Here is a 25,179-nt window from a genome sequence, read left to right as displayed (position 1 = left end):
GGCGTTACTCAATAAATGCTAGTTTTCCCTTCTCTTTTTCTTTTGGACCTCATCCACAAACTGGGTGGAGGCCCAGGGGTTGACACGCGCCAGCCCCGCATCCAGACTCGCGGGGCAGGGAGAACCCAGCGGCGCCCGCGCAGCCCTCCGGTGCGTCGAGTTCGGCTCGTAGGGGCGTGCGGGCGCTCTAGGCTGCACCTGGAGCTCTATGGTCTTTTTAAATTTTTTTGTTCCCACCCCCCCCCCCCCCTCGCCCCGGAAGTGGTTCCGCGGCAGGGGTTGGTAAGGTCGGGCCATGGTGGGGCAGAGGTTGGGAAGATGGCGTGGCGAGGCTGGGCACAGAGAGGCTGGGGCTGTGGCCAGGCGTGGGCTCAGCCGTCGGGCGGCCGCAGCCGCGAGGAGCTCACTGCGGCCGTGGTCCCGCCGCGACTGCTCGGACGCAGGTAATGAACGCCGCTCCGGGCTTCTTTCCCCTCGGACCCTCAGCTTCGGCCGAGCATCCTCGGGGGCGCAGGCCACGTAGGCCTGTGGGGCTGCCTTGACGTCACCCATCTCTTCCTCTCTCTGTCCCGTTTTCCCCTCTCGCCTCGCCAGCCCTCGCTTCTCGCCGTGCCACCGTGCCCCCTAGCCGGGGTGCCCAGTGACCGACCCCGGCGCAGCTTTCCGTGAGCCCGCGCCGTCTACCCCTTTCCCATCAGGAAGGACGTGAGGGGAAGGGGAAGTAGTCTCTGAGGGCTGCGTGCCACCTCATAATCCCGCGAAGAAGGTATTGGACCCATTTTTAAAAGTGAAGCAGTTACACAGATAATACAGTGGCAGAACCGATTCTCTATCAGTCTTTATAAACCTGTGTTCTGCTACCAGTTACTTTCTTCAGCGTTTAGAGAACTAAAGGAAGACGGAGTCAAAGGGCATTTGCCCTCTTCACAGTCATAAGAGAGGCTTTTCTGTCGAAGAATGGAGAGCTTGGAATATTTAGTTTCCAGATGATTTGGAAGGAAAACTACAGTACTGGTTTTCCCAAGTAGAAGCTGTATGAAGAGTATGCTTCATCAGTATTTGCTGCTTTTAAGTCAGTTCTGAAGAGGAAAAAAGTCCCTCAGCTGTCCAAGAGTTTGATGTGTTTTTTACTTGAAATTTGTTCCTGTTCTTTAATCCAGAGTTGCAGCCTTCCCGGTTTTCTGAGTTGGTTCCAGATGCCTGAAATCCCATCTGATTGATGGTAGCAAGTTAAGGTAGAATGTTCAACAGAGGGGCTAGCCAGTGGCAAATAACTGAGGCTCCAATATGGTGGAGCTATTGCTTAATTTTAAGAATCACCAGGAGTGTTTGTAGACTGTATTTCCCAGGTCCCAGCCTAGTTCTGTCAAGTCAGAAGTGGGGGGAGGGGGGGAGTTGAAGAACCTGTAGTGCTTGCAAGCACTCCCAGGGGAATTGGATTAGGGATTTGTGAAAACTTGCATACATTGTAGCTTAACTTCATACACCTTAATTTGGAGCTTTGCTAATCTTAAACTCCTGGGGAGATGGAGAATGAGGAGGTCAGGTGGAAGTAGTGCTAGAGTTCAGCTGTCCAGATTGCAGAATTTATTCCAAATCCCAGCCAAAATTGCATGGTTCGAGGGGGAGGAGGTATGAATATGGCTATCAGGAAGCAGCAGGTGTGGAAATATTAAAAATATGTGTTAGGAAGGGAAAGCAAAGGAAATATAACTTGATTAATGAAGAGCCTCCAGTATAAATTGGAGACCATTTGGGGGAAAAAAAAAAAAAAAAACAAATGAAGGTGTGATGTTGACAATTAGACCCTATTTTTTTTTAACGTTTTCTGTTCATTTGTAAAGTTCGAAAATGACATTTTTGTGGTTGCATAGAAAAATATGCGTTTCAAGAGAATGTAGGTAAACCTGAAATAAAGTATATACCCGCTCACCTCTGGAAATAAGCACTTAATTGGAAGAATGAGCTACCTTGATGTAACTTTATTTGGTCTGCTTTGACTTCCTGTGGTTCTAAGATTAGTATACAGAAGAATGAAGTTAGAGATAAAAAGCAGAGTTCTGGGCCCAATCCTTGTGTTTCTGATGTGATAGGCCTGAAGCATGGCTGAGAATTTGCCATACAGGTAATGATATGAGTTCTGTAAACTGTGGCAGGCCCAGTGCAGCCCACCAGCTAAAAATGGTTTCTACGTTTTTAAAGGGGTGTAAAGCAAAACAGTATGTGACATGTTTTCTTCATAAAAACTAAAATATTAACTATCTGTCTCTCTACAGACAAAGGAAAAAATCTCAGGCTCTTCAGAAACTTTACCATTGTCAAATTTCTGGCAGCACTTCTAAGAAATGGTTTAGGCTTAAAAGAAGCCTGCATAATTTCAGTTGTATGGTACTAAGAGAGTAGTTGGTGGTTCAGCTATTTTCCCTGTTTAATTTACCATTTATTGACTCCAGATGGGTTTTAAGAAAATTTTGTCATGCAAGTGTTTATGTAGAATTCCCCACTCCCCTAAATATATTTATTTTCTTTTAAAGTGGAATGAATCTATTGTGTGTATGCTTGGACATATGTTATTTCCATTTGAACAGTAGGCCATTTCTACTTCATAAAAATCTTTAGAAACATAGACATTAGTGCTGACTTGTACATATATCTAAGTTGCACTGTTAAAAATTCACAAAAGTATGTTTTCACTCACCATTAAACCAATTAATACATAGGTTTGACTTCTTCTGTTTAAAAGTTAGGGGATCATGTTAAAAAACTGAACCATAGGGTGCCCGGGTGGCTCAGTAGGTTAAAGCCTCTGCCTTCGGCTCAGGTCGTGGTCCTGGTATCGAGCCCCTCATCGGGCTCTCTGCTCAGCGGGGAGCCTGCTTCCTCCTCTCTCTCTACCTGCCTCTCTGCCTACTTGATCTCTGTCAACTAAATTAATAAAATCTTAAAAAAAAAAAAAACTGAACCGTAACAATAATATGACTAGTAGTAAGTCAGGTATTGATGAGATCTTCCCACTTTGAGCACATTAGACTGCTTTCACAAATGACTGGTTATTGGCGGAAGGACTAAAGCAGCAGAGCTAAAAGGCAGGTCTGCCTTCATGAGTTGGTATATACTTCTAATGACCCTCTCTTCCCATTCCACTCTCTGTACCATCCATTTTATCATGTTGTTTCTCTTTTGTTTTCTGAACTTATTTCAGGTAAGTGATTCATTAAGTCTTTTTTTTTTTTTTTTAGATTTTTATGTATTTATTTGAGAGAGAGAGTGGGGTAAAGGGTAGAGGGAGAAGCAGATTGCTTGCTGAGCAGGGAGCCTTACACAGGGCTTGATCCCAGGATTCCAGAATCGTGACCTGAGCTGAAAGCAGATACTTAATCGACGGAGCCATCCAAGTGCCCCTAAGTCATTTATTTTTCCATCTTTTGCACCAATATGAATGAGTAGAGCTAAAGAGCCTAAGCTTGTAAATATGGTCTTAAACATTTGGAATTAGAAACATTTATCATGCTTTTCCATGTTTTTGCATTTTAAGAAATGTAAAACAAAAGCTCCATAAGGTCATAAGGTCAGAATGTACCTTGTCATATAAGGTATGATGAAGTACTTCATCTAAAAGCATTTTTGGGCGCCTGGGTGGCTCAGTGGGTTAAGCCGCTGCCTTCGGCTCAGGTCATGATCTCAGGGTCCTGGGATCGAGCCCCTCATCGGGCTCTCTGCTCAGCGGGAAGCCTGCTTCCCTCTCTCTCTCTGCCTGCCTCTCTGCCTACTTGTGATCTCTCTCTGTCAAATAAATAAATAAAATCTTTAAAAAAAAATAAAATAAAAATAAAATCTTTTAAAAAAAAAAAAAATAAATAAAAGCATTTTTGTAGTAACTGAAAACCCAACTCCAACCAAATTCCTAAGCAAATTAGGAAAATTTATCGGTTTATGCAGTTAAAAAGTCCAGAAGTCAGCGTGCTTGGGTGGCTCAGTGGGTTAAAGCCTCTGCCTTCGGCTCAGGTCATGATCTCAGGGTCCTGGGATAGAGCCCCGTGTCGGGCTCTCCACTCGGCAGGGAGCCTGCTTCCCCTTCTTTCTCTGCCTGCCTCTCTGCCTGCTTGTGATCTCTCTCTGTCAAATAAATAAAATCTTAAAAAAAAAAAAAGTCCAGAAGTAGGACTGGCTTCTAATGAGGCAAGATTTGGTGTTTTAGATTGTCACCAGGATTCCATTTTTCTCCAGGGCTTGGCTCTGCTTCCCAAACGTTGGCTTTATTCTCTCAACATGCTCTCCTTGTCGTAGATGGCTGTCAGAAGTTCTTGGGGCTCTATACTTCTAGGTTCACATCCAGCAGAAAAAGTTTTCCAGTATTACAATCTTGAAATTTACTGGACCAGATTGGCCTGATTGGGATACATGTCCATCCTTGAATCCCTTGAAGTTGTCAGAGAGTGGAGTCTGTAGATTGGCTAAAGCCAGTCAGGAGCTTGGTGTGCCTCTCCCAACCAAATGGCTGGAAATTCCAGCGTACTATCAGGAGAGGGGGTAAAGGACCTGGATGCTGGGAGTCAGTGAGAAACTCTCACTATTGTCCTCTAAGATGAAACTTTTGTGTTCGAATTCTTTGTTACAAATCTGAATTCTTGTTAGTCCTGGTCAGATAGGATTGCCCTGTAAATAACCATTCGAATTTAAGTAGAAATTTTGTTAGGGATTAGGTTCTTGCTCCTTGCTATTGAAAGTGGTTTGTGAACTAGCAGTTTAGGTATTATCTAGGACAGGAGTGGCAAACTTATTTTGTGAAAGGCCAGATAGAAAATCACAGAGCCACATATGGTCTCTGTCACATACTCTTCTACTTTATATCACTCTTTAAAAATTCAAAAACCAATCGTAGCTGGCAGGCCCAAACCACCCTTGCAGGCAGAAGTTTGTCAGTTTGTGAGTTTGTTTAGAAATGCAGAATCTCATATTTTCCCCACCCCAGACTTAGTGATTTAGAATCTGATATCAACAAGATCTCCAGGTGATTTGTATGTATACTAAAGTTTTCCTTTAACCTGAGGTAGATCAACCCTGGGTGAATATGAAAATCACCTGGGTAGCTTTTTAAAATACTGATGCCTTTGTCCCACCTCTGGAGACTCTAATTGTTATGAAGTGGAGCCATAGCACAAAATTTTTAAGAGCTCACTAGGCACTTCTAATATGTAGTACAGGGAAACAAAAGCTGTTTTCCCTCTACCAATCTTAGGTTCCTTGGCTCTGTAAATTAGACTGCTAAAAGATAGATTAGCAAGAAAAAAAACATCTTATTAATATGTCCATTGCACATACACATGGCAGTACTCCCTAGTGAGTAATACAAAGGATGGTTAGAATTTGGGCTTATATTGCATTTTAAAGAAAGAACAGCAAAGTTTTAGAGAAATGACAAGAGAAAGGAAAAGGACTTTGTTCCTAGGGCAGCAAACTGAGGAGGCAATATATCAGGGAACTAATGGATATAAGGGCACTTAGTAGATTTTTCCTGGTGCCTTCTCTGAGCACATAAGGGTCTAGAGTTGTCTCATGATTCTCTTTTTCCTGGTAGAGGGTAGTGGGTATACCTTCACAAATTTATATCCTGCTTTTAGGCAGATGGGGGCAGAGCAGAGAGTTTTAATTATATCTGCTTCTCATTGGCCCTCAGCCCAAGATAGTCCTTATGGCAAAGTGTCATGTTCTGCTGCTCTTCAGGAAGCAGGATTGAGCACTACTGTTCTAAGACTAAGCTTTCATGGTCATAACTGTCTCTGCTGCAACTGATGTGGTAGATTAAAATACATGGTCGTGGGGCGCCTGGGTGGCTCAGTGGGTTAAAGCCTCTGCCTTCGGCTCAGGTCATGATCTCAGGTTCCTGGGATTGAGCTCCGCATTGGACTTCCTGCTCGTCAGGGAGCCTGCTTCCTCCTCTCTCTGCCTACCTCTCTGCCTACTTGTGATCTCTGTGTCAAATAAATAAATAAAATCTTTAAAAAAAATTAAAAAAAAAATACATGGTCGTAATAATTCACAGCTCCTCTCCTCCAGAGTTGTTGATTTCCCTGTTCCCTGAAGCTGGGTTGGTCTTGTGATTTGCTTTGATCATTAGCAAGTGGCAGAAATAATGTGCAAGGTCCAGAGTCTGGGCCTCGAGAGGCCTTGCAGCTTCTACTTTTTTCCCTCTTGGAATACTACTCCCACTGCCATGATAGAAGCCCTTCCTAGCCTGTTGATTACTGAGAGGCCATTCGGGCTGACTGATGACCAGTCTAAACTCCCAGTGTGGGAGTAAAGCCAGCTTTGACTGCCCATCTACAGTCGAGCAACCAAATGACGGATTGCATGAGTGACTCTAGGGGAGACAGGAAGGACTGCCCAGTTGAGGGTGGCTAACTTATAAAGTCTTGAGAAATAATTTTGGTCTCAGGACAGTTAAGTTTTGGGGTGGTTTGCAATAATACATGAGACAACTGGGGAAGCTTCTGTCAAATCAGGATCTGCTGACCAGAGTAAGTACTATGCTGCCTTCACCATTATTTTCGCTTGCAAATCAAATCAATGCATTATGTCTTGCCTTCTTACTAAACTCAGTTCCGACTTCAGGTATTGAACCAGTGTAACAATGACCAAAAGGATACCTGGGAAATGAAGTTTTTAGCTTTCCGGCCCCTGTGGCATATGAATGTGTGCTAGTTAATAGAAATAGGTGTCTGGTGAACCAATACATTGTACTTAGTTCTGTCAAACAAGTTCTGTGTGTCCAACCGTAATTCCCCAATACGTGTATATATTCTTTTTTTTATGTGTATATATTCTTAATATATGTATTCTGCATCTGACCCTAACCCCAGGCTAACTTGTGTAATATATTCTCAGTGCCCTTGGCCCCACACGTATTTCTAAGGTAAATACTATTCTAGGCAAAAGGTCTGGCTTTGCTTCAAGTTTAGATTCCCAGATTGCTAGTGTGTTTATGTTCCTTTTCAAACATTGCACTTCAGAATTTTAAATGAGGTGATGAACTGTAGAAGAAGTAATCTTTATTCGAGCCGAGTGAATACTTGTCTTCTATTACTACACTATTGGCAATATAAAATAGTCTCATCTTTCACATTTCTCGGTCTAATAAGAAAAGAAAAGCCAGAAAACGACACTTAGTTACAAATTGTGATCTTTAAAGGGAACATATTCAGGATACCTGGGTGCTCAGTCGGTTCAACATCTGTCTTCAGCTTGGGTCATGGTCCCAGGGTCCACTTGTCTGCTTCTCCCTCTCCCTCTGCCTGCTGCTCCCTCTGCTTGTGCGCTTGCGCCCTCTCTCTATCTCTGACAAATGAATAAAATCTTAAAAAAAAAATAAAGGGAACATATTCCTGTTACTTTATGTCACACCTTTGTTTTTTGGCTCCAAAGTGGTGGTCGTACTTTATTTACTAACCCAGCTCTATGTTATCTTGAATTGTTTAATAAAAATTAAATCCCCCCCCAAAATAAATAAAAATTAAATCCAATTGTAAAGGATTAACATTTGCCACTTTAAAGGTGTTAATAGTGATGCATTTGGCTGTAAGTAAATTTATTGGTTAAGTAAGTGAGGGGGGATAGTTAGCATAATATGGTGGAGGTAAGTGGCTACTGTCTTTGCTCAGCTCAAAATTATCAAGGTTAGTGTTTGAATCCCTTAACCTTTCTCTTGGCATTCTGGGTAACTGCCTGAAGAAATCTAGGCATTACATTCCTTATTGAAGGCAAAAAGAAGGGGCAGAGGTATGACATTGCTGAAATGTCCGTTTTTATAGATAAATCTTTCCCAGAGGTACATAAAAGTTCTTAAGTCTCTCATTTTGTCAGAACTCTAATATGGCCACCCTGTGCCTTAAAGGAGGCTGGAAAAGTGAAGATACTGACCTTTCTAGCCTCTGTAGAAAAAGGCAAGAGAAAAAGAAATACAGATTTGGGATTAGCTGTTTAACTATATTTGGCAAAGGATATTCTTAAATATTCTTAATACTAGTAAGAGAGCCATGAAGGGAGTTCAGAGTTATTCAAAGCAACATTGGCTTTTTTGAATAAGTGTATCACTTTTCAAAATAGATTTACTTGAAAGGAATAGCACTTATTTGGAAGTATAAATTACGGATTATTAAAGTTTCAAGGCAAATTACTTTATCACCATAACCCATCCTCAGCATGTGACTTCTGAGAAGTGAAACTGTGGAGTGGACTCTGTTGAAGAAAGAGCATACTAGGCAAGTAATAGTAATAATAGTCACTATGCCATTTTTCTGAGTTTCAGTTTTTTCCAGATGCCTATTAGACACCACCTGGGTATCCTACAAATGCTAGCAATACTTTATTTTGTGTAAGTATTAAGTGCATAGCCATGGATTCTGATGAATGTATACACCTGTGGAACCACCACCTAAAGAGAAACATTGTTTTGCCCAACAGTGTTTTTGAGTTTCCTCCATGATGTGTGATCAGTAGTTTCTTTGCTGAGTAGTACTCCATTGTATGAATATACCACAGTTTGTCCTTTCCTCTTTTGACAGGAATTACAGTTCTGGTTTTTAGCTACTAGAAATAAGAGCTGCCATGACCACAAGCATTTGAAATACTGCCCAAGATGGAATTCTTCATGTCTTATCTTACAGTTTCCTATTTTGGTGTTTCTGAGCTCCCTTGTCCTGGCGAATAGTACCACCTTTCTTTCAGTTACTCAAAATAGAACTAAGTCATTCTTGACCCCCTTCTTTTTTCTAACAGATAATTATTGACCTTTTCTTTATTAGGGGCTGGGCTTGGTGATAGAGATACAGTGAATACAAAAGTAATTTAACAGTTGTGGTACAGGCAATAATAGACCTAAGTCGAAAAGTCTATGCAGGATGCTTTGGAACTCTGCGAATATAAAGGAGACACCCACCCTGGTTGATGAAGGCTTCCTGGGAGGAGAGAAATGAATTCTCAGGGGCACAAGAGTGTTAACAAAGGGATGTACCAAGGGAGTAGCATTGCTGAGCATTACTGGGAGGATGAAGAATCATTGTGGGGTTTAAAGCAAGGGAGTGCATTGGAGTGAGGCAATATTGGAAGCAATGAGGTATGTTAGGAAAAAGTAGAGTATTCCAGGTCGGAAGGCATGAGCTGAGTTGAATGGGAATTTGGGAGAGATTTTTGACACTCTGAGAAGGCATTTGAGGGACCATTGAATGTTTGGGGAAAAGTGATAAAAGAACAACGTGCAACATGGTAAAATGCTTGCAGTTAAACAGGCATGAAGTGAGGAACTAGGAATGAAAAAAAAATTTTATTTGACAGAGTTGGCTTTTAATTGGATGGAAAAGAATAAAGGCGAGAACAAAATGACATCTAGGTTTTTAACCTCAGTGATTGATAAAACTGTTGTCCCTCTGAAAGAATGAGGAAGTCAGAAAATGGAGCTGTTACAGAGGAGGAGTTTCCTTTTGAATATATTGGTTTTAAAGTAATTGAGAGCATATCCAAATGGAAATACTCAATATATAGTTTGAAATACAAGACCAGAAAATTGAGGTTAGGACTAAAATATATTTGAATCATTTACTTAGAAGTCATATAGGCCACAGAAATACATTTATTCTTTTATTCAGCTTAAGTGTTGGAAGACCTGATTTCTGCTTTCAAGGAGCTTTGAGTATAGGAGGATAATATGTTTAGAGTACGATGAGAACAAACAGGAAAGGGCCTCTGCTTTTTCAGTGTAGGGGAAATGTTAAAAAAAGAAAATTCTTCATGAATTTATATGGGTTGAGTTTGAATAGAGAACATGTAAAGGAACTATTGGAGCCTTTGAGGATATCTGTCACTAAGGGATAGGTGAAAAGAGGAGAAGCCATCAGGAAAGTGAATTTAAAGAATAGGGAATGCAATCTTACAGGAACTAGGTAGGGCTAGTAAGTGTGATCAGTAGTGTCAAATGTTTTAAGGTATGGCTGTGAGGGCTGAAAGCAACAAAACCCTTTACAAAACATTTGGTGGGTGTCCCTAGAACTGAGTGGAAAAAAAAAAGGGGAGAAGTAGGGAAAATCCATCAACTTAGAATGATAGTACTTCTATAAAAGAAAGCAATTGTTTGAATTTGGAGTGCCCTTAAGGATGATACTTACATTTGAATGTTTGATAATACTTATATTTAAATGTTTGTTCTGGAAATTGACCATACTTCAAACAAAATAACAAAACCATTTTGTGCAGATTCAAACTGACAACTTGGAGTTCTCCAGCTTTTTACCAGACTGCATACTGTGTATAGAGGAATCATTCAAATGATTTTTCTGATATACACAGTTAACAACCCTAACAGTTTCCCTTTAAAGTTTCCATAGTTTGTGTGTCTCCATCTCCTTTTCCGGAAGGGCACAGTTCTGTGTTTTGACTTAGAATCCTAGCTCAGAGTAGGCATGTTGGCTTCTTTGGGGCTACAGGGTGAGAATAAACTGAGATGTTGATGATGCAGGCCAAAGAGTGAGGCTTATGGAGGTTGATGTTTGCAAAATGCAGCTGTTGCTAATCTCTTATTTTCCCCTTAAAGGTTTAACTTTTTTATTCAGCAAAAATGTGGATTCAGAAAAGCACCCAGGAAGGTTGAACCTCGAAGATCAGACACAGGAACAAGTAGTGAAGCATACAAGAGAAGTGCTTTGATTCCTCCCGTAGAAGAAACAGTCTTTTATCCTTCTCCCTATCCTATAAGGACCCTTGTAAAGCCCTTGTTTTTTACTGTTGGGGTAAGTGCTTATGTAACTAGGAGTTACCTACCTTGCTGCTGCTCTAGTAGTGAAATACTGTTTGTCTTATTTGGGCTCCCTTAAAGACAAGGGTAGGGGAACTTAAAGGATCCGGGTGGTGTCTGGGGTCATAAATGATGATGGGAGAACATGAATTTAATAATTGCTATTATTATTGTTAGTTTTTAGAGCGCAAATGCGCTTGTGTGAGTTGGGGAGTGTGGAGGGAGAGAATCTTAAGCAGCCTTCACACCAAGCATGGATCCAGTCATAGAGCTTGAGCTCACCACCCTGAGATCATGACTTGAGCGGAATACAAGAATCAGAAGCTTAACCTATTGACCCACCCAGGTGCCTCTAATAATTGCTGTTAGAATCTGGTTCACTTATGTATGCCCTGGAGAAGAAACTTATGGGCCTCTTATTTGAGATAACATTTCATGCGATATTTTGAATTTTATTTGAAATTCCTAGCTGTAAACAGGCCCCAGGGTATAGTAAAGTTAATAAATAGTTAAGTATTCTCTTCACCTAATAAGGTTTCACTATGCCTGATGTTCCTGTTCCTTCTCTTGGTTTTGTAAGAAGCAATGAAAATGAAATACTGTCCTTGGAACTATGTGTTGATCTTTCTCTTGAATTTATTTTGTGATATATTAATTTTGTATAGTTTACAGGCTGTGCATTTGGATCAGCTGCTATTTGGCAGTATGAATCACTGAAATCCAGGGTCCAGAGTTACTTTGATGGTATAAAAGCTGATTGGCTGGATAGCATAAGACCACAAAAGGAAGGAGACGTCAGAAAGGAGGTAAAGATAAACGTGGCTTTCTTTGTTCTAGTTGAGCGCAAGTTTTGAAGTCTGGTTATTTGTGAAGTGTTAGTGATTGATAACATTTAGATCAGTAGATACAAAGTTACTGAACTTAATCTTCTTCTTTAGAGTCATTTCATTGAAGTGAGTATCGACGCTTTGTATATCTGGCAGTATTGTACTTGATGGTGTTCTAGGAAGTTTGTCCCTCTACCCACATGTATCAAAAATCACTGTGGATAGTTGCTAAAAATTAATGTGTTAGGGGTCTCAGCTATACTAAAGTTTAAGGCTACTGTTCTGCATTACCTCCTGGAATATTTTAGAGTATGTAGTAGAATCACAGGCAGTTTTTCAAAGCATCTGTGCCTTAGGTGTAGAGATATGTGGAAAAAGCCTCTCTGTGACATGTTTACATACCTCTGATAAATACCCACTGTGGAGTATTTCTAACTGTCCAGGGAATGAGGATGCGAGAAAAAGGTACAAATACAGACCTTTCCATAATTTTACATGCAAGCTGGTGACCCTCTTTCAGTTTCTTAACTGATTTTTTACCAGCACTGCCTTTAAGATAAAACATACTTATTTCACTTGACAATACTTACTGAGCATTGAGGCCCTAAGTTAATATGTGGTTCATTTGGTTTTCATGCACTTTTGTTTTGGGTTTGTTTTTGTTTGTTTTGTTGCTCTTGTTTTTTGATGACACATGCGTCTGCACTTGAGAGAAGGTTGCTGACCTCTTAATTTTCTCCTAATGATAATTCAAGGTTCTTTGAAGTATAAAGAAGTATTCATTCTTCATTTTCCCCATAGACGTATGCAGAAAGCCTGAACCTTACCTGTTTTAGAGAGGCTTTGTGTCAGGACAATGGGTATAATTATTTGCAGGTGAAAGTGACAATACCTAACAGTGATTTATTCAGCACCGCGTGTTTGAGAAGATAGTAACACTGATCTGTTCCATAATCCTGGATTCCTTAGAAAGCTACAGGTTTCCAGCATGTCTATATTATAAAGTTTTTTTTTTTTTTTTTTTTTTTTTTTTTTTGGAAGATTTTATTTTGGAGAGCTTGAACGAGAGAGAGTGCGTGTGCGCACGTGCAAGTACATACATGTGCTTGAGCAGGGTAGGGCAGGTGGAGAGGGAGAGGCAGAGAATCTCAAGCAGATTCTACCCTGAGTGTGGAGCTCAATTTCACCACCTTGAGACCATGACCTGAGCTGAAACCAAGAGCTGGATGCGTAACCAATCGAGACACCCAGGTGCCCTATGTTACAGTTTGATGGTTCACATGGTTCCCTAGAATGGTGAAAAGTGATACAAGCAAAAGACATAATCTTTATCCAAAGATGGATTGGTTTATAGTGAAATGATAGGTTATAAAATATAAAATCCCTGCCCGTTAAAGAAAAAACAATATCTAAATATAACATGGGGGAGGAGGAGTCAAGATGGCGGAGAAGTAGCAGGCTGAGACTACTTCGGGTAGCGGGAGAGCAGCTAAATAGCTTATCTAAAGATTGTAAACACCTACAAATCCAACGGGAAATTGAAGAGAAGAAGAACAGCAATTCCAGAAACAGAAAATCAACCACTTTCTGCAAGGTAGGACTGGCGGAGAAGTGAATCCAAAGCGACGGGAAGATAGACCGCGGGGGGAGGGGCCGGCTCCCGGCGAGCGGCGGAGCAACGGAGCAAAATCAGGACTTTTAAAAGTCTGTTCCGCTGAGGGACATCGCTCCAGAGGCTTAACTGGAAGCCCAGGCAGGGTCAGCGCGGCCTCAGGTCCCGCAGGGTCGCAGAAGGATCGGGGGTATCTGAGTGTCGCAGAGCTTACCGGTATTAGAACGGGGAAGCCGGCTGCAGAGACAGAGCCGAGGAGTGACTCTCAGCTCGGGGTTGCCTTGAACCGGTCTCAGGCTCGGTCAGCTCGGAGCGTGGCCGGAGGCCAGGGTGGCGGGAGTCTTTGGGCGCTGTTCTCTGAGGGCGCACTGAGGAGTGGGGCCCCGGGCTCTCGGCTCCTCCGGGCCGGAGACCGGGAGGCCGCCATCTTTATTCCCGTCCTCCGGACTCTACGGAAAGCGCTCATGGAACAAAAGCTCCCGAAAGCGAACCCGAGCGGATGACTCAGCGCGGCCCCGGGTAAGGGCGGTGCAACTCCGCCTGGGGCAAAGACGCTTGAGAATCACTACAACGGGCCCCTCCCCCAGAAGATCAACGGGAAACCCAGCCAGGACCAAGTTCACCTACCAAGGAGAGCGGCGGAATTCCAGAGGAGAAGAAAGCAAAGCACGGAACTCATGGCTTTCTCCCCATGATTTTTTAGCCTTGCAGTTAATTTAATTTTTTTTTCTTTTTCAATTTTTTTTTCTTTTTCTCTTCTTCTGCTGAATTTTTTTTAACTTTTACCGTTTTCTTTTTTTAACGTTTTTTAAATAATTTATCTAATATATATATTTTTTTCCTATTTTATATTTTTTCTTTATCGGCTTTCTTTTTTTTTAATAGTTTCTTTTTTTTTTTTTTTTTTTTTTCTTTCTTTCTGAACCCTTTTTTTCCCCTTTCTCCCCCCTCACAATTCGGGATCTCTTCTGATTTCGCTAAAGCATATTTTCCTGGGGTTGTTGCCACCCTTTTAGTATTTTACTTGCTCCTTCATAAACTCTTATCTGGACAAAATGACAAGGCGGAAAAATTCACAACAAAAAAAAGAACAAGAGGCAGTACCAAAGGCTAGGGACCTAATCAATACAGACATTGGTAATATGTCAGATATAGAGTTCAGAATGACGATTCTCAAGGTTCTAGCCGGGCTTGAAAAAGGCATGGAAGATATTAAAGCAACCCTCTCGGGAGAGATAAAAGCCCTTTCTGGAGAAATAAAAGAACTAAAATCTAACCAAGTTGAAATCAAAAAAGCTATTAATGAGGTGCAATCAAAAATGGAGGCTCTCACTGCTAGGATAAATGAGGCAGAAGAAAGAATTAGCGATATAGAAGACCAAATGACAGAGAATAAAGAAGCTGAGCAAAAGAGGGACAAACAGCTACTGGACCACGAGGGGAGAATTCGAGAGATAAGTGACACCATAAGACGAAACAACATTAGAATAATTGGGATTCCAGAAGAAGAGGAAACAGAGAGGGGAGCAGAAGGTATATTGGAGAGAATTATTAGAGAGAATTTCCCCAATATGGCAAAGGGAACAAGCATCAAAATTCAGGAGGTTCAGAGAACCCCCCTCAAAATCAATACGAATAGGTCCACACCCCATCACCTAATAGTAAAATTGACAAGTCTTAGTGACAAAGAAAAGATCCTGAAAGCAGCCCGGGAAAAGAAGTCTGTAACGTACAATGGTAAAAATATTAGATTGGCAGCAGACTTATCTACAGAGACCTGGCAGGCCAGAAAGAGCTGGCATGATATATTCAGAGTACTAAATGAGAAAAACATGCAGCCAAGAATACTATATCCAGCTAGGCTATCATTGAAAATAGACGGAGAGATTAAAAGCTTCCAGGACAAACAAAAACTGAAAGAATTTGCAAATACCAAACCAGCTCTACAGGAAATATTGAAAGGGGTCCTCTAAGCAAAGAGAGACCCTCAAAGTAGTAGATCAGAAAGAAACAGAGACAATATACAATAACAGTCACCTTACAGGCAATACAATGGCACTAAATTCATATCTCTCAATACTTACCCTGAATGTTAATGGGCTAAATGCCCCAATCAAAAGACACAGGGTATCAGAATGGATAAAAAAACAAAAACCATCTATATGTTGCCTACAAGAAACTCATCTTAAACCCGAAGACACCTCCAGGTTTAAAGTGAGGGGGTGGAAAAGAATTTACCATGCTAATGGACATCAGAAGAAAGCAGGAGTGGCAATCCTTATAGCAGATCAATTAGATTTTAAGCCAAAGACTATAATAAGAGATGAGGAAGGACACTCTATCATACTCAAAGGAACTGTCCAACAAGAAGATCTAACAATTTTAAATATCTATGCCCCTAACGTGGGAGCAGCCAACTATATAAACCAATTAATAACAAAATCAAAGAAACACATCGACAAGAATACAATAATAGTAGGGGATTTTAACACTCCCCTCACTGAAATGGACAGATCATCCAAGCAAAAGATCAACAAGGAAATCAAGGCCTTAAATGACACACTGGACCAGATGGACATCACAGATATATTCAGAACATTTCATCCCAAAGCAACAGAATACACATTCTTCTCTAGTGCACATGGAACATTCTCCAGAATAGATCACATTCTTGGTCCTAAATCAAGTCTCAACCGGTATCAAAAGATTGGGATCATTCCCTGCATATTTTCAGACCACAATGCTCTAAAGCTAGAACTCAATCACAAGAGGAAATTTGGAAAGAACCCAAATACATGGAGACTAAACAGCATCCTTCTAAAGAATGAATGGGTCAACCAGGAAATTAAAGAAGAATTGAAAAAATTTATGGAAACAAATGATAATGAAAACACAACGGTTCAAAATCTGTGGGACACAACAAAGGCAGTCCTGAGAGGAAAATATATAGCGGTACAAGCCTTTCTCAAGAAACAAGAAAGATCTCAGGTACACAACCTAACCCTACACCTAAAGGAGTTGGAGAAAGAACAAGAAAGAAACCCTAAACCCAGCAGGAGAAGAGAAATCATAAAGATCAGAGCAGAAATCAATGAAATAGAAACCAAAAAAACAATAGAACAAATCAACGAAACGAGGAGCTGGTTCTTTGAAAGAATTAATAAGATTGATAAACCCCTGGCCAGACTTATCAAAAAGAAAAGAGAAAGGACCCAAATAAATAAAATCATGAATGAAAGAGGAGAGATCACAACGAACACCAAAGAAATACAGACAATTATAAGAACATACTATGAGCAACTCTACGCCAACAAATTTGACAATCTGGAAGAAATGGATGCATTCCTAGAGACATATAAACTACCACAACTGAACCAGGAAGAAATAGAAAGCCTGAACAGACCCATAACCAGTAAGGAGATTGAAACAGTCATCAAAAATCTCCAAACAAACAAAAGCCCAGGGCCAGACGGCTTCCCGGGGGAATTCTACCAAACATTTAAAGAAGAACTAATTCCTATTCTCCTGAAACTGTTCCACAAAATAGAAATAGAAGGAAAACTTCCAAACTCATTTTATGAGGCCAGCATCACCTTGATCCCAAAACCAGACAAGGATCCCAACAAAAAAGAGAACTACAGACCAATATCCTTGATGAACACAGATGCAAAAATTCTCGCCAAAATACTAGCCAATAGGATTCAACAGTACATTAAAAGGATTATTCACCACGACCAAGTGGGATTTATTCCAGGGCTGCAAGGCTGGTTCAACATCCGCAAATCAATCAATGTGATACAACACATTAATAAAAGAAAGAACAAGAACCATATGATCCTCTCCATAGATGCTGAAAAAGCATTTGACAAAGTACAGCATCCCTTCCTGATCAAAACTCTTCAAAGTGTAGGGATAGACGGCACATACCTCAATATTATCAAAGCCATCTATGAAAAACCCACCGCAAATATCATCCTCAATGGAGAAAAACTGAAAGCTTTTCCGCTAAGGTCAGGAACACGGCAGGGATGTCCGTTATCACCACTGCTATTCAACATAGTACTAGAAGTCCTAGCCTCAGCAATCAGACAACAAAAGGAAATTAAAGGCATCCAAATCGGCAAAGAAGAAGTCAAACTATCACTCTTCGCAGATGATATGATACTCTATGTGGAAAACCCAAAAGACTCCACTCCAAAACTGCTAGAACTTGTACAGGAATTCAGTAAAGTGTCAGGATATAAAATCAATGCACAGAAATCAGTTGCATTTCTCTACACCAACAACAAGACAGAAGAAAGAGAAATTAAGGAGTCCATCCCATTTACAATTGCACCCAAAACTATAAGATACCTAGGAATAAACCTAACCAAAGAGACTAAGAATCTATACTCAGAAAACTATAAAGTACTCATGAAAGAAATTGAGGAAGACACAAAGAAATGGAAAAATGTTCCATGCTCCTGGATTGGAAGAATAAATATTGTGAAAATGTCTATGCTACCTAAAGCAATCTACACATTTAATGCAATTCCTATCAAAGTAACATCCATTTTTTTCAAAGAAATGGAACAAATAATCCTAAAATTTATATGGAACCAGAAAAGACCTCGAATAGCCAAAGGAATATTGAAAAAGAAAGCCAAAGTTGGTGGCATCACAATTCCGGACTTCAAGCTCTATTACAAAGCTGTCATCATCAAGACAGCATGGTACTGGCACAAAAACAGACACATAGATCAATGGAACAGAATAGAGAGCCCAGAAATGGACCCTCAACTCTATGGTCAACTCATCTTCGACAAAGCAGGAAAGAATGTCCAATGGAACAAAGACAGCCTCTTCAATAAATGGTGTTGGGAAAATTGGACAGCCACATGCAGAAAAATGAAATTGGATCATTTCCTTACACCACACACGAAAATAGACTCAAAATGGATGAAGGACCTCAATGTGAGAAAGGAATCCATCAAAATCCTCGAGGAGAACACAGGCAGCAACCTCTTCGACGTCAGCCGCAGCAACATCTTCCTAGGAACATCACCAAAGGCAAGGGAAGCAAGGGCAAAAATGAACTATTGGGATTTTATCAAGATCAAAAGCTTTTGCACAGCAAAGGAAACAGTGAACAAAACCAAAAGACAACTGACAGAATGGGAGAAGATATTTGCAAATGACATATCAGATAAAGGGCTAGTGTCCAAAATCTATAAAGAACTTAGCAAACTCAACACCCAAAGAACAAATAATCCAATCAAGAAATGGGCAGAGGACATGAACAGACATTTCTGCAAAGAAGACATCCAGATGGCCAACAGACACATGAAAAAGTGCTCCATATCACTCGGCATCAGGGAAATACAAATCAAAACCACTATGAGATATCACCTCACACCAGTCAGAATGGCTAAAATTAACAAGTCAGGAAATGACAGATGCTGGCGAGGATGCGGAGAAAGGGGAACCCTCCTACACTGTTGGTGGGAATGCAAGCTGGTGCAACCACTCTGGAAAACAGCATGGAGGTTCCTCAAAATGTTGAAAATAGAACTACCCTATGACCCTGCAATTGCACTGCTGGGTATTTACCCTAAAGATACAAACATAGTGATCCGAAGGGGCACATGCACCCGAATGTTTATAGCAGCAATGTCTACAATAGCCAAACTATGGAAAGAACCTAGATGTCCATCTACAGACGAATGGATAAAGAAGATGTGGTATATATACACAATGGAATACTATGCAGCCATCAAAAGAAATGAAATCTTGCCATTTGCGACGACGTGGATGGAACTAGAGGGTATCATGCTTAGCGAAATAAGTCAATCGGAGAAAGACAACTATCATATGATCTCCCTGATATGAGGGAGAGGAGATGCAACATGGGGGGTCGAGGGGGTAGGAGAAGAGTAAATGAAACAAGATGGGATTGGGAGGGAGACAAACCATAAGTGACTCTTAATCTCACAAAACAAACTGAGGGTTGATGGGGGGAGGGGGTTGGGAGAGGGCGTGGGGTTGTGGATATTGGGGAGGGTATGTGCTGTGGTTGTGGGGTGTGTAAACCTGGCGATTCGCATGCCTGTACCCCTGGGGATAAAAATATATGTTTATAAAGCTGTAAAAAAAAAAAAAAAAAAAAAAAAAGAAAGAAAGAAAGAAAGGATGAATACCCAAGTTTTGTAGCAACATGGACGGGACTGGAAGAGATTATGCTGAGTGAAATAAGTCAAGCAGAGAGAGTCAATTACCATATGGTTTCACTTATTTGTGGAGCATAACAAATAGCATGGAGGACAAGGGGAGATGGAGAGGGGAGTTGAGGGAAATTGGAAGGGGAGGTGAACCATGAGAGACTATGGACTCTGAAAAACGATCTGGGAATTTTGAAGGGGTAGGGGGTGGGAGGTTGGGGCACCAGGTGGTGGGTATTGTGGAGGGCACAGATTGCATGGAGCACTGGGTGTGGTGCAAAAATAATGAATACTGTTATGCTGAAAAAATAAAAAAAATTTAAAAAAAAAAAATAAATAAATATAACATGGGAAGTGAAAGCCCTGGGAACCCCTGCCATACTGCTAAATGTATGGGGAGTAAGGTCTGAAAGCTCTTACACAAATTATAGATGTAAAAATGGCATGATTATATATGGGTCTGTAACTTTTTTTTAACCTTGGATTTCTGTATTAGTATCCAAAGTGTGGTTTAATATCATAATTAGAATATATTTTTTATTTTAAAACTTTAATCATGGAGAAATTTCAAATAAATATAAAACTAAAGAGAAAAAGTATAATGAACGCCTGTCATCCACCTTCAGTGATTATTGACACGGGGCCAACTTTGTTTCATTTAGTCCCCTTTGTTTCCTTTTCCGCCCTGCCACTGATTACTATAAAGCAAATCCTAGGCATATTTCAGTGTGTGTCTCTGAAAGATTAGGCTTCTCTCTTTTTCTGAACCTCAAGTTATTATTATACCTTAAAAGGTCGTTTTAGAAAATATTTTGGTTAGAATTTTAAAACTAGATTGGACCTGGTGAATAAATCATGTAAACTTGTTACCTGTATATCTCTGATAGTGTGCTGGGTGTTTTGTTATTAATATTCCTCACAACAATATTGCTCCATATCTACTGTCTCCATTTTATAGATCAGAAAACTGAAGTTTAGAAGTAATTTGTCTGATGTCACAGAGCTAAACAGTGACTCTGTGGAGAATATAGACTAAAGCCCGTGTGTGTCCATTTTACCACATACCTGTTAAATCTGTGTGTATTGGTAATTTTTGCACGTGAGAAATCTTTTTATGCACAAAGCATTTTCTCTCTGTTTTTTCATATTTCTACCCTGAAAGGTACCATATGGTGATAGGCAATTTTCCTTCTGTTTTAGATTAACAAGTGGTGGAATAACCTAAGTGATGGCCAGCGGACTGTGACAGGTTTGTGTTAGCTTACACGTTTTAGCCATTCAAGGGAAGAGAAATCAAACCAAAAGGTACAGTATGTCACAGTCAACAGCTTTTGTACCCTGCTCACCAGTGGTTTAGACGACAGTCTCTGTACCTTCAGGCTAATGTAGTAGTATAAAAAGTATTGTGGCTTAAAGGTGTACGTGATGCAGTGAGTCACTTATTTTCTAATTTTGATCTAGTATGTTACTGATCAAATAATCTATCTTTGTTGTAGAATCCTAGCTTGTGAAACAGGTTGAGTAATTACTTATCCTATTAAAGAAATTAAAGGGGACATTGATTAAGTACCTTCTTTATGCAGAATGCTTTATACACATTCTCTCCCTACCTCACAGGGTTGCTTACCGGGTAGTTATCTCCCTTTTTACCAATAAGGAAACTGGCTTTCAGAGAAGGAACTTTTCAGAGGTCACACTGCTAGTAAGTAGTAGAGCTAAGTTTCGAAACCCAGGTCTGTCTCATTCTAAAGCTAATCTTCTCTTTACTGCACCATGCTGTTTTCAAAGTCTTCATTTATTAAATCAATGTAAGCATGCCATGCATGTCACCATGATAATTTAATTTTTGTTCTTTGTAAATTTTTTCAGAAAGATAAATCTGGCTCTTCAAGGTAACAGTTGTACAATATTTTATGGACTTAGTTATTTGAGAAATTTGGGGAAATGGATTTGAAAGTCTAACAATTGTGCAGATAGGAAAAAAATCTTCTGGAGAAATAATAGCAAAATACTGCTTTTTCTTAAATATGGTTAGACTTAATGGTACTCTTAATCTTCTTTACCTACCTAAGAGGAGAAAAGGTGCTTATCTTTTCTCCTTTGGGCTCCTTCCTTTGTCTGGAAGGTTTACTTTTTCTGTCTCCGTGTTGGAACTTGAACTGGTCTTCAGGCTTATGGTTTGGACATTGCTTCCTGCAGGAAGTGTAACCAGGCCAAAGTGAGCTTGTTCCTGTGTGAGCTATAGGTAGAGACTACACCAGGTGGAGTTGCCTCACAGTTATCTTTATTTGTACAAATAAGGATACCATGCGGAATAATTTCCAAATCCCTGACTCCCTAAACAGGGGTAAACAGGCTCCTTTTATCATGGCTTGAGATGAATATCCAGAAGGGTAAAAAGATTTTATTATAATGAAGCAGAGGTAACAGGCACTTGCTGATTCATCTGCATAGTGTTCCTCCTCAAATGTTTCTTTTTCTGTCACAGTAGTTCATTAGTTTTTAAAAGATGAAAGTGACAGGCAGAAGCTTCTGGGAGTTTCCTAAGTTCAGTGGGTCAGGGGGTCTTGCCAGTAACATAAGTGCTTTGATTTTTCTGAACTCATTGTGCTCTGTGATCATTTATTTTTTATTTTTTAAGATACTATTTATTTTAGGGGCACCTGGATGTCTCTGTTGGCTAAACATCATTCTTCATCTCAGGTCAGGGTCCTGGGATCGGCCTACATTGGCTCCCTGCTCATGGAGAGCCTGCTTCTCCCTTTGCCACTCTTCCTGCTCGTGCTCTCTCATTCTCTCACTCTCTCTCAAATACAGAAATAAATAAAATCTTAAAAAAAGATTCTGTTTGTTTTAGAGAGTGCTCATGTGTGAGTTGAGGGAGGAGCAGAGGGAAAGGGAGAAAATCCTTAAAGCAGACTCCTGCTGAGTGCAGACACCCACCCCTACCCCCCAACCCCTGACCTGGGGCTTGATCCCAGGACCCCAAGATCATGACCTGAGCTGAAATCAAGAGTCAGACACTTAACCAACCAAACCCTCCAGGTGGCCCACACTTTTTAATCATTTATAACACAACCTGCCTTATGTAATTGTACATGCAATGTCCTTGAGGACAATGAGAGTTTTCCTTTTGTTATAGCAACTAGCACGTGTCTTGCACACACTAAACACACTTGATTAAAATCTGTTAAGTAAATGATTATTGAATGGGCTCTTGAATCAAAGGATTGAGGTTTTCAAAGGTATATTGCCATACTGTAGAATTGATTAGTCAGTAAGGTCTTAATAAATATGATGCCTTCAAAGATAGCACTATAACAGCACATCTGTTTTCATTGGGATTAACAGGGAGGTTTTGGTTTATTTGCTTGTTTTCTGAATGTAACCAAAATTAACCTTAGGGTAGCCAAATTTTGATATTTTCAAAGTATCTCGTAATTAGTTGATACCTAGTGTTCTTTGAAGATGGTGAAGATTTTTATGGCATTAAATATTTGAAGAGGGGCGCCTGGGTGGCTCAGTGGGTTAAAGCCTCTGCCTTCGGCTCAGGTCGTGGTCCCAGGGTCCTGGGATGGAGCCCCGCATCGGGCTCTCTGCTCAGCGGGGAGCCTGCTTCCTCCTCTTTCTCTCTCTCTCTGCCTGCCTCTCTGCCTGCTTGTGATCTCTGTCAAATAAATAAATAAAATCTTTAAAAAATAAATAAATAAATAAACAAATAAATAAATAAATATTTGAAGAAACCTGGGATCAGAATTTAAAACATTTCTCATCCCAGTAAATAGCTTATTCAAAGAAGTTGGTATTTGGACACCACTGAAAATCCGATTTCTTTCCCCTAGCCTTTTGCTTTTCTCATAGTCAAATCAGTTATTTGGCACAAAGGACATCTCAATAGGGAGAGACGGACATTTTGATCTAACTATCAACTTGAGTGTAAAGTGCTTTTGAACCACAGAAACATGAACAGTTATGCTAAATCCTTATTGTAAGATTATCTAAGTGATTTCTAAAGGCTGAGGAGTTGCTGCCCCTGGGAATCACTTTTTCACAAGTTGGTTTGGGATTTTTTTTTTCTGGTATTAATCTTCATTATTACACAGAAATATCTCCCTAAGCTTAACATTGCTTTGAGAAAAATTTTTTATATGTTCACTTGGTATTTGTGGGAGCATCCAGAAGCATTCTTCAAGTTAAAACTTATGCCTGGTGTTTTACACTTCAGCTAGTCTCGTGTTCTGTTGCCTTAATCTGCAAGAGTTTTAAGCCCATACTGGAGGTCCCTGGGCAAGCCCCAAGGAGAGTATTTCCCTTACCTTTCTAGCTTTCAGGTATGCCTGTGATATACCTGCAAGGTTTTCCTGTTAGCTCAGCAGAATGCTGACTTTACTATTTTGGGATTCAGTTAAAACAGAGAAGAACCTGCCAAAATACTGTATTTGATGAAGGAGGGGATGGGAAGAGAAATTTAAGAAAACATTGCCCCATTTTTCTCTACTAGTCCATATCTATTATCAGCTCCAAAGTTAGTCACCACTGCACCCTAGGGCCTTGCCCCTTCTGTTCCAACCTCTAAAGTTTATTTTTTATTTATTATTTCTTAAGATTTTATTTTTAAGTAGCCTCTACACCATGTGGGGCTTGAACTCACAACCCAGACATCAAGGTTTCATAGTCTACCAACTGAACCTGCCAGGTGCCCCTAGTTTCAGTTTCTTTTTTTTTTTTAAGATTTTATTTATTTATTTGAGAGAGAGAGACAGTGAGAGAGAGCATGAGCGAGAAGGTCAGAGGGAGAAGCAGACTCCCCATGGAGCTGGGAGCCCGATGCGGGACTCGATTCCGGGACTCCAGGATCATGACCTGAGCCGAAGGCAGTCATCCAACCAACTGAGCCACCCAGGCGTCCCTAGTTTCAGTTTCTTTACCCTTCTACCTTTCAAAGATTTTGAGTTCCTGAAGTTTCTGGTAAGGCAGTGCTCACTGGATCTAGCTAATCTTAACCTTTTAATTTGCCACTGTTCGTGAAATTCTTGACTTCTCAGGTTTCAGAAGTTATTTCTGGGTAAAGAAAAACAAAACTAATGTTTGAGTGCCAGTTAAGGTTCAAGTACTAGGGTAGGTACTTTACATGCATGCTATTATTATTCTTACTATTAATCTTAATTGTAAGAGCCCTATTAGTGGTATTTTGATTGTTCAGATGGGGTAACTGAGGCTCAAAGAGGTTGAATAACTTGTCTGAGCTAACACAGCTAGAAAGAGTAGTGATGGGGAATAAACTTTTGTTTTTTCAAACTCCATTCTTAATATACTTCTTGTTATATCTTTTCACTTTCTACTATAGCATATCACCATTAAATTACCTTTCTGGTGAACCACACTGCCTGCTCCCAGCCCACGGTATCTGGGTGTTTATATTGAAAGCCCAAATTGTAGTGACTTGTCCCAAGACAGCAGGCTGTTACTCAGGGATGAAAAGGAGCCCTTTTCGTCTACTTAGGTTAGTCTTTGTCATTGTAAAATGAATAAATGTGCATTGTAACAGGTTAAAATCATGTTCAAGAATATGAACAGTGAAAAGTCTCTGTAACTGGAGACATCCCCATAATAATTACTGCCTTTTTAGTTACACTTGTGTGTTCTTCCAAAGTGTTTGTATATAGGCAGTGATGCTTCTTTGCACCTGAATTTTTTTTGATTCTCTTAATATTTTAGAGGACATTGTATCGATACAAGTAGGTCTGTTCTGTTTTATTG

The 25,179-nt window shown here is 40.3% G+C and overlaps 1 protein-coding gene across 2 annotated transcripts in view; it reads left to right on the top strand.

Moving 5' to 3' along the window:
* Positions 1-270: 270 nt before the first annotated feature.
* PARL (presenilin associated rhomboid like) overlaps positions 271-25,179 on the top strand; it is a 57,499-nt gene continuing 32,590 nt past the window's right edge. Inside the window, exons 1-4 of one of the 2 annotated variants that reach the window (XM_047731673.1) lie at positions 271-443; positions 10,583-10,778; positions 11,449-11,589; positions 20,620-20,668. In XM_047731673.1, coding sequence (XP_047587629.1) covers positions 319-443; positions 10,583-10,778; positions 11,449-11,589; positions 20,620-20,668 — 511 coding nt within the window. In that variant the 5' untranslated portion in view covers positions 271-318. The remainder of the gene's footprint in view (positions 444-10,582; positions 10,779-11,448; positions 11,590-20,619; positions 20,669-25,179) is intronic. The other variant, XM_047731669.1, reaches the window with a different exon arrangement.

This window comes from Lutra lutra, chromosome 1 (genome assembly GCF_902655055.1).
Source record: "Lutra lutra chromosome 1, mLutLut1.2, whole genome shotgun sequence".
Lineage (NCBI taxonomy): Eukaryota > Metazoa > Chordata > Mammalia > Carnivora > Mustelidae > Lutra > Lutra lutra.
This window is presented reverse-complemented; position numbering and strand designations above follow the sequence as displayed.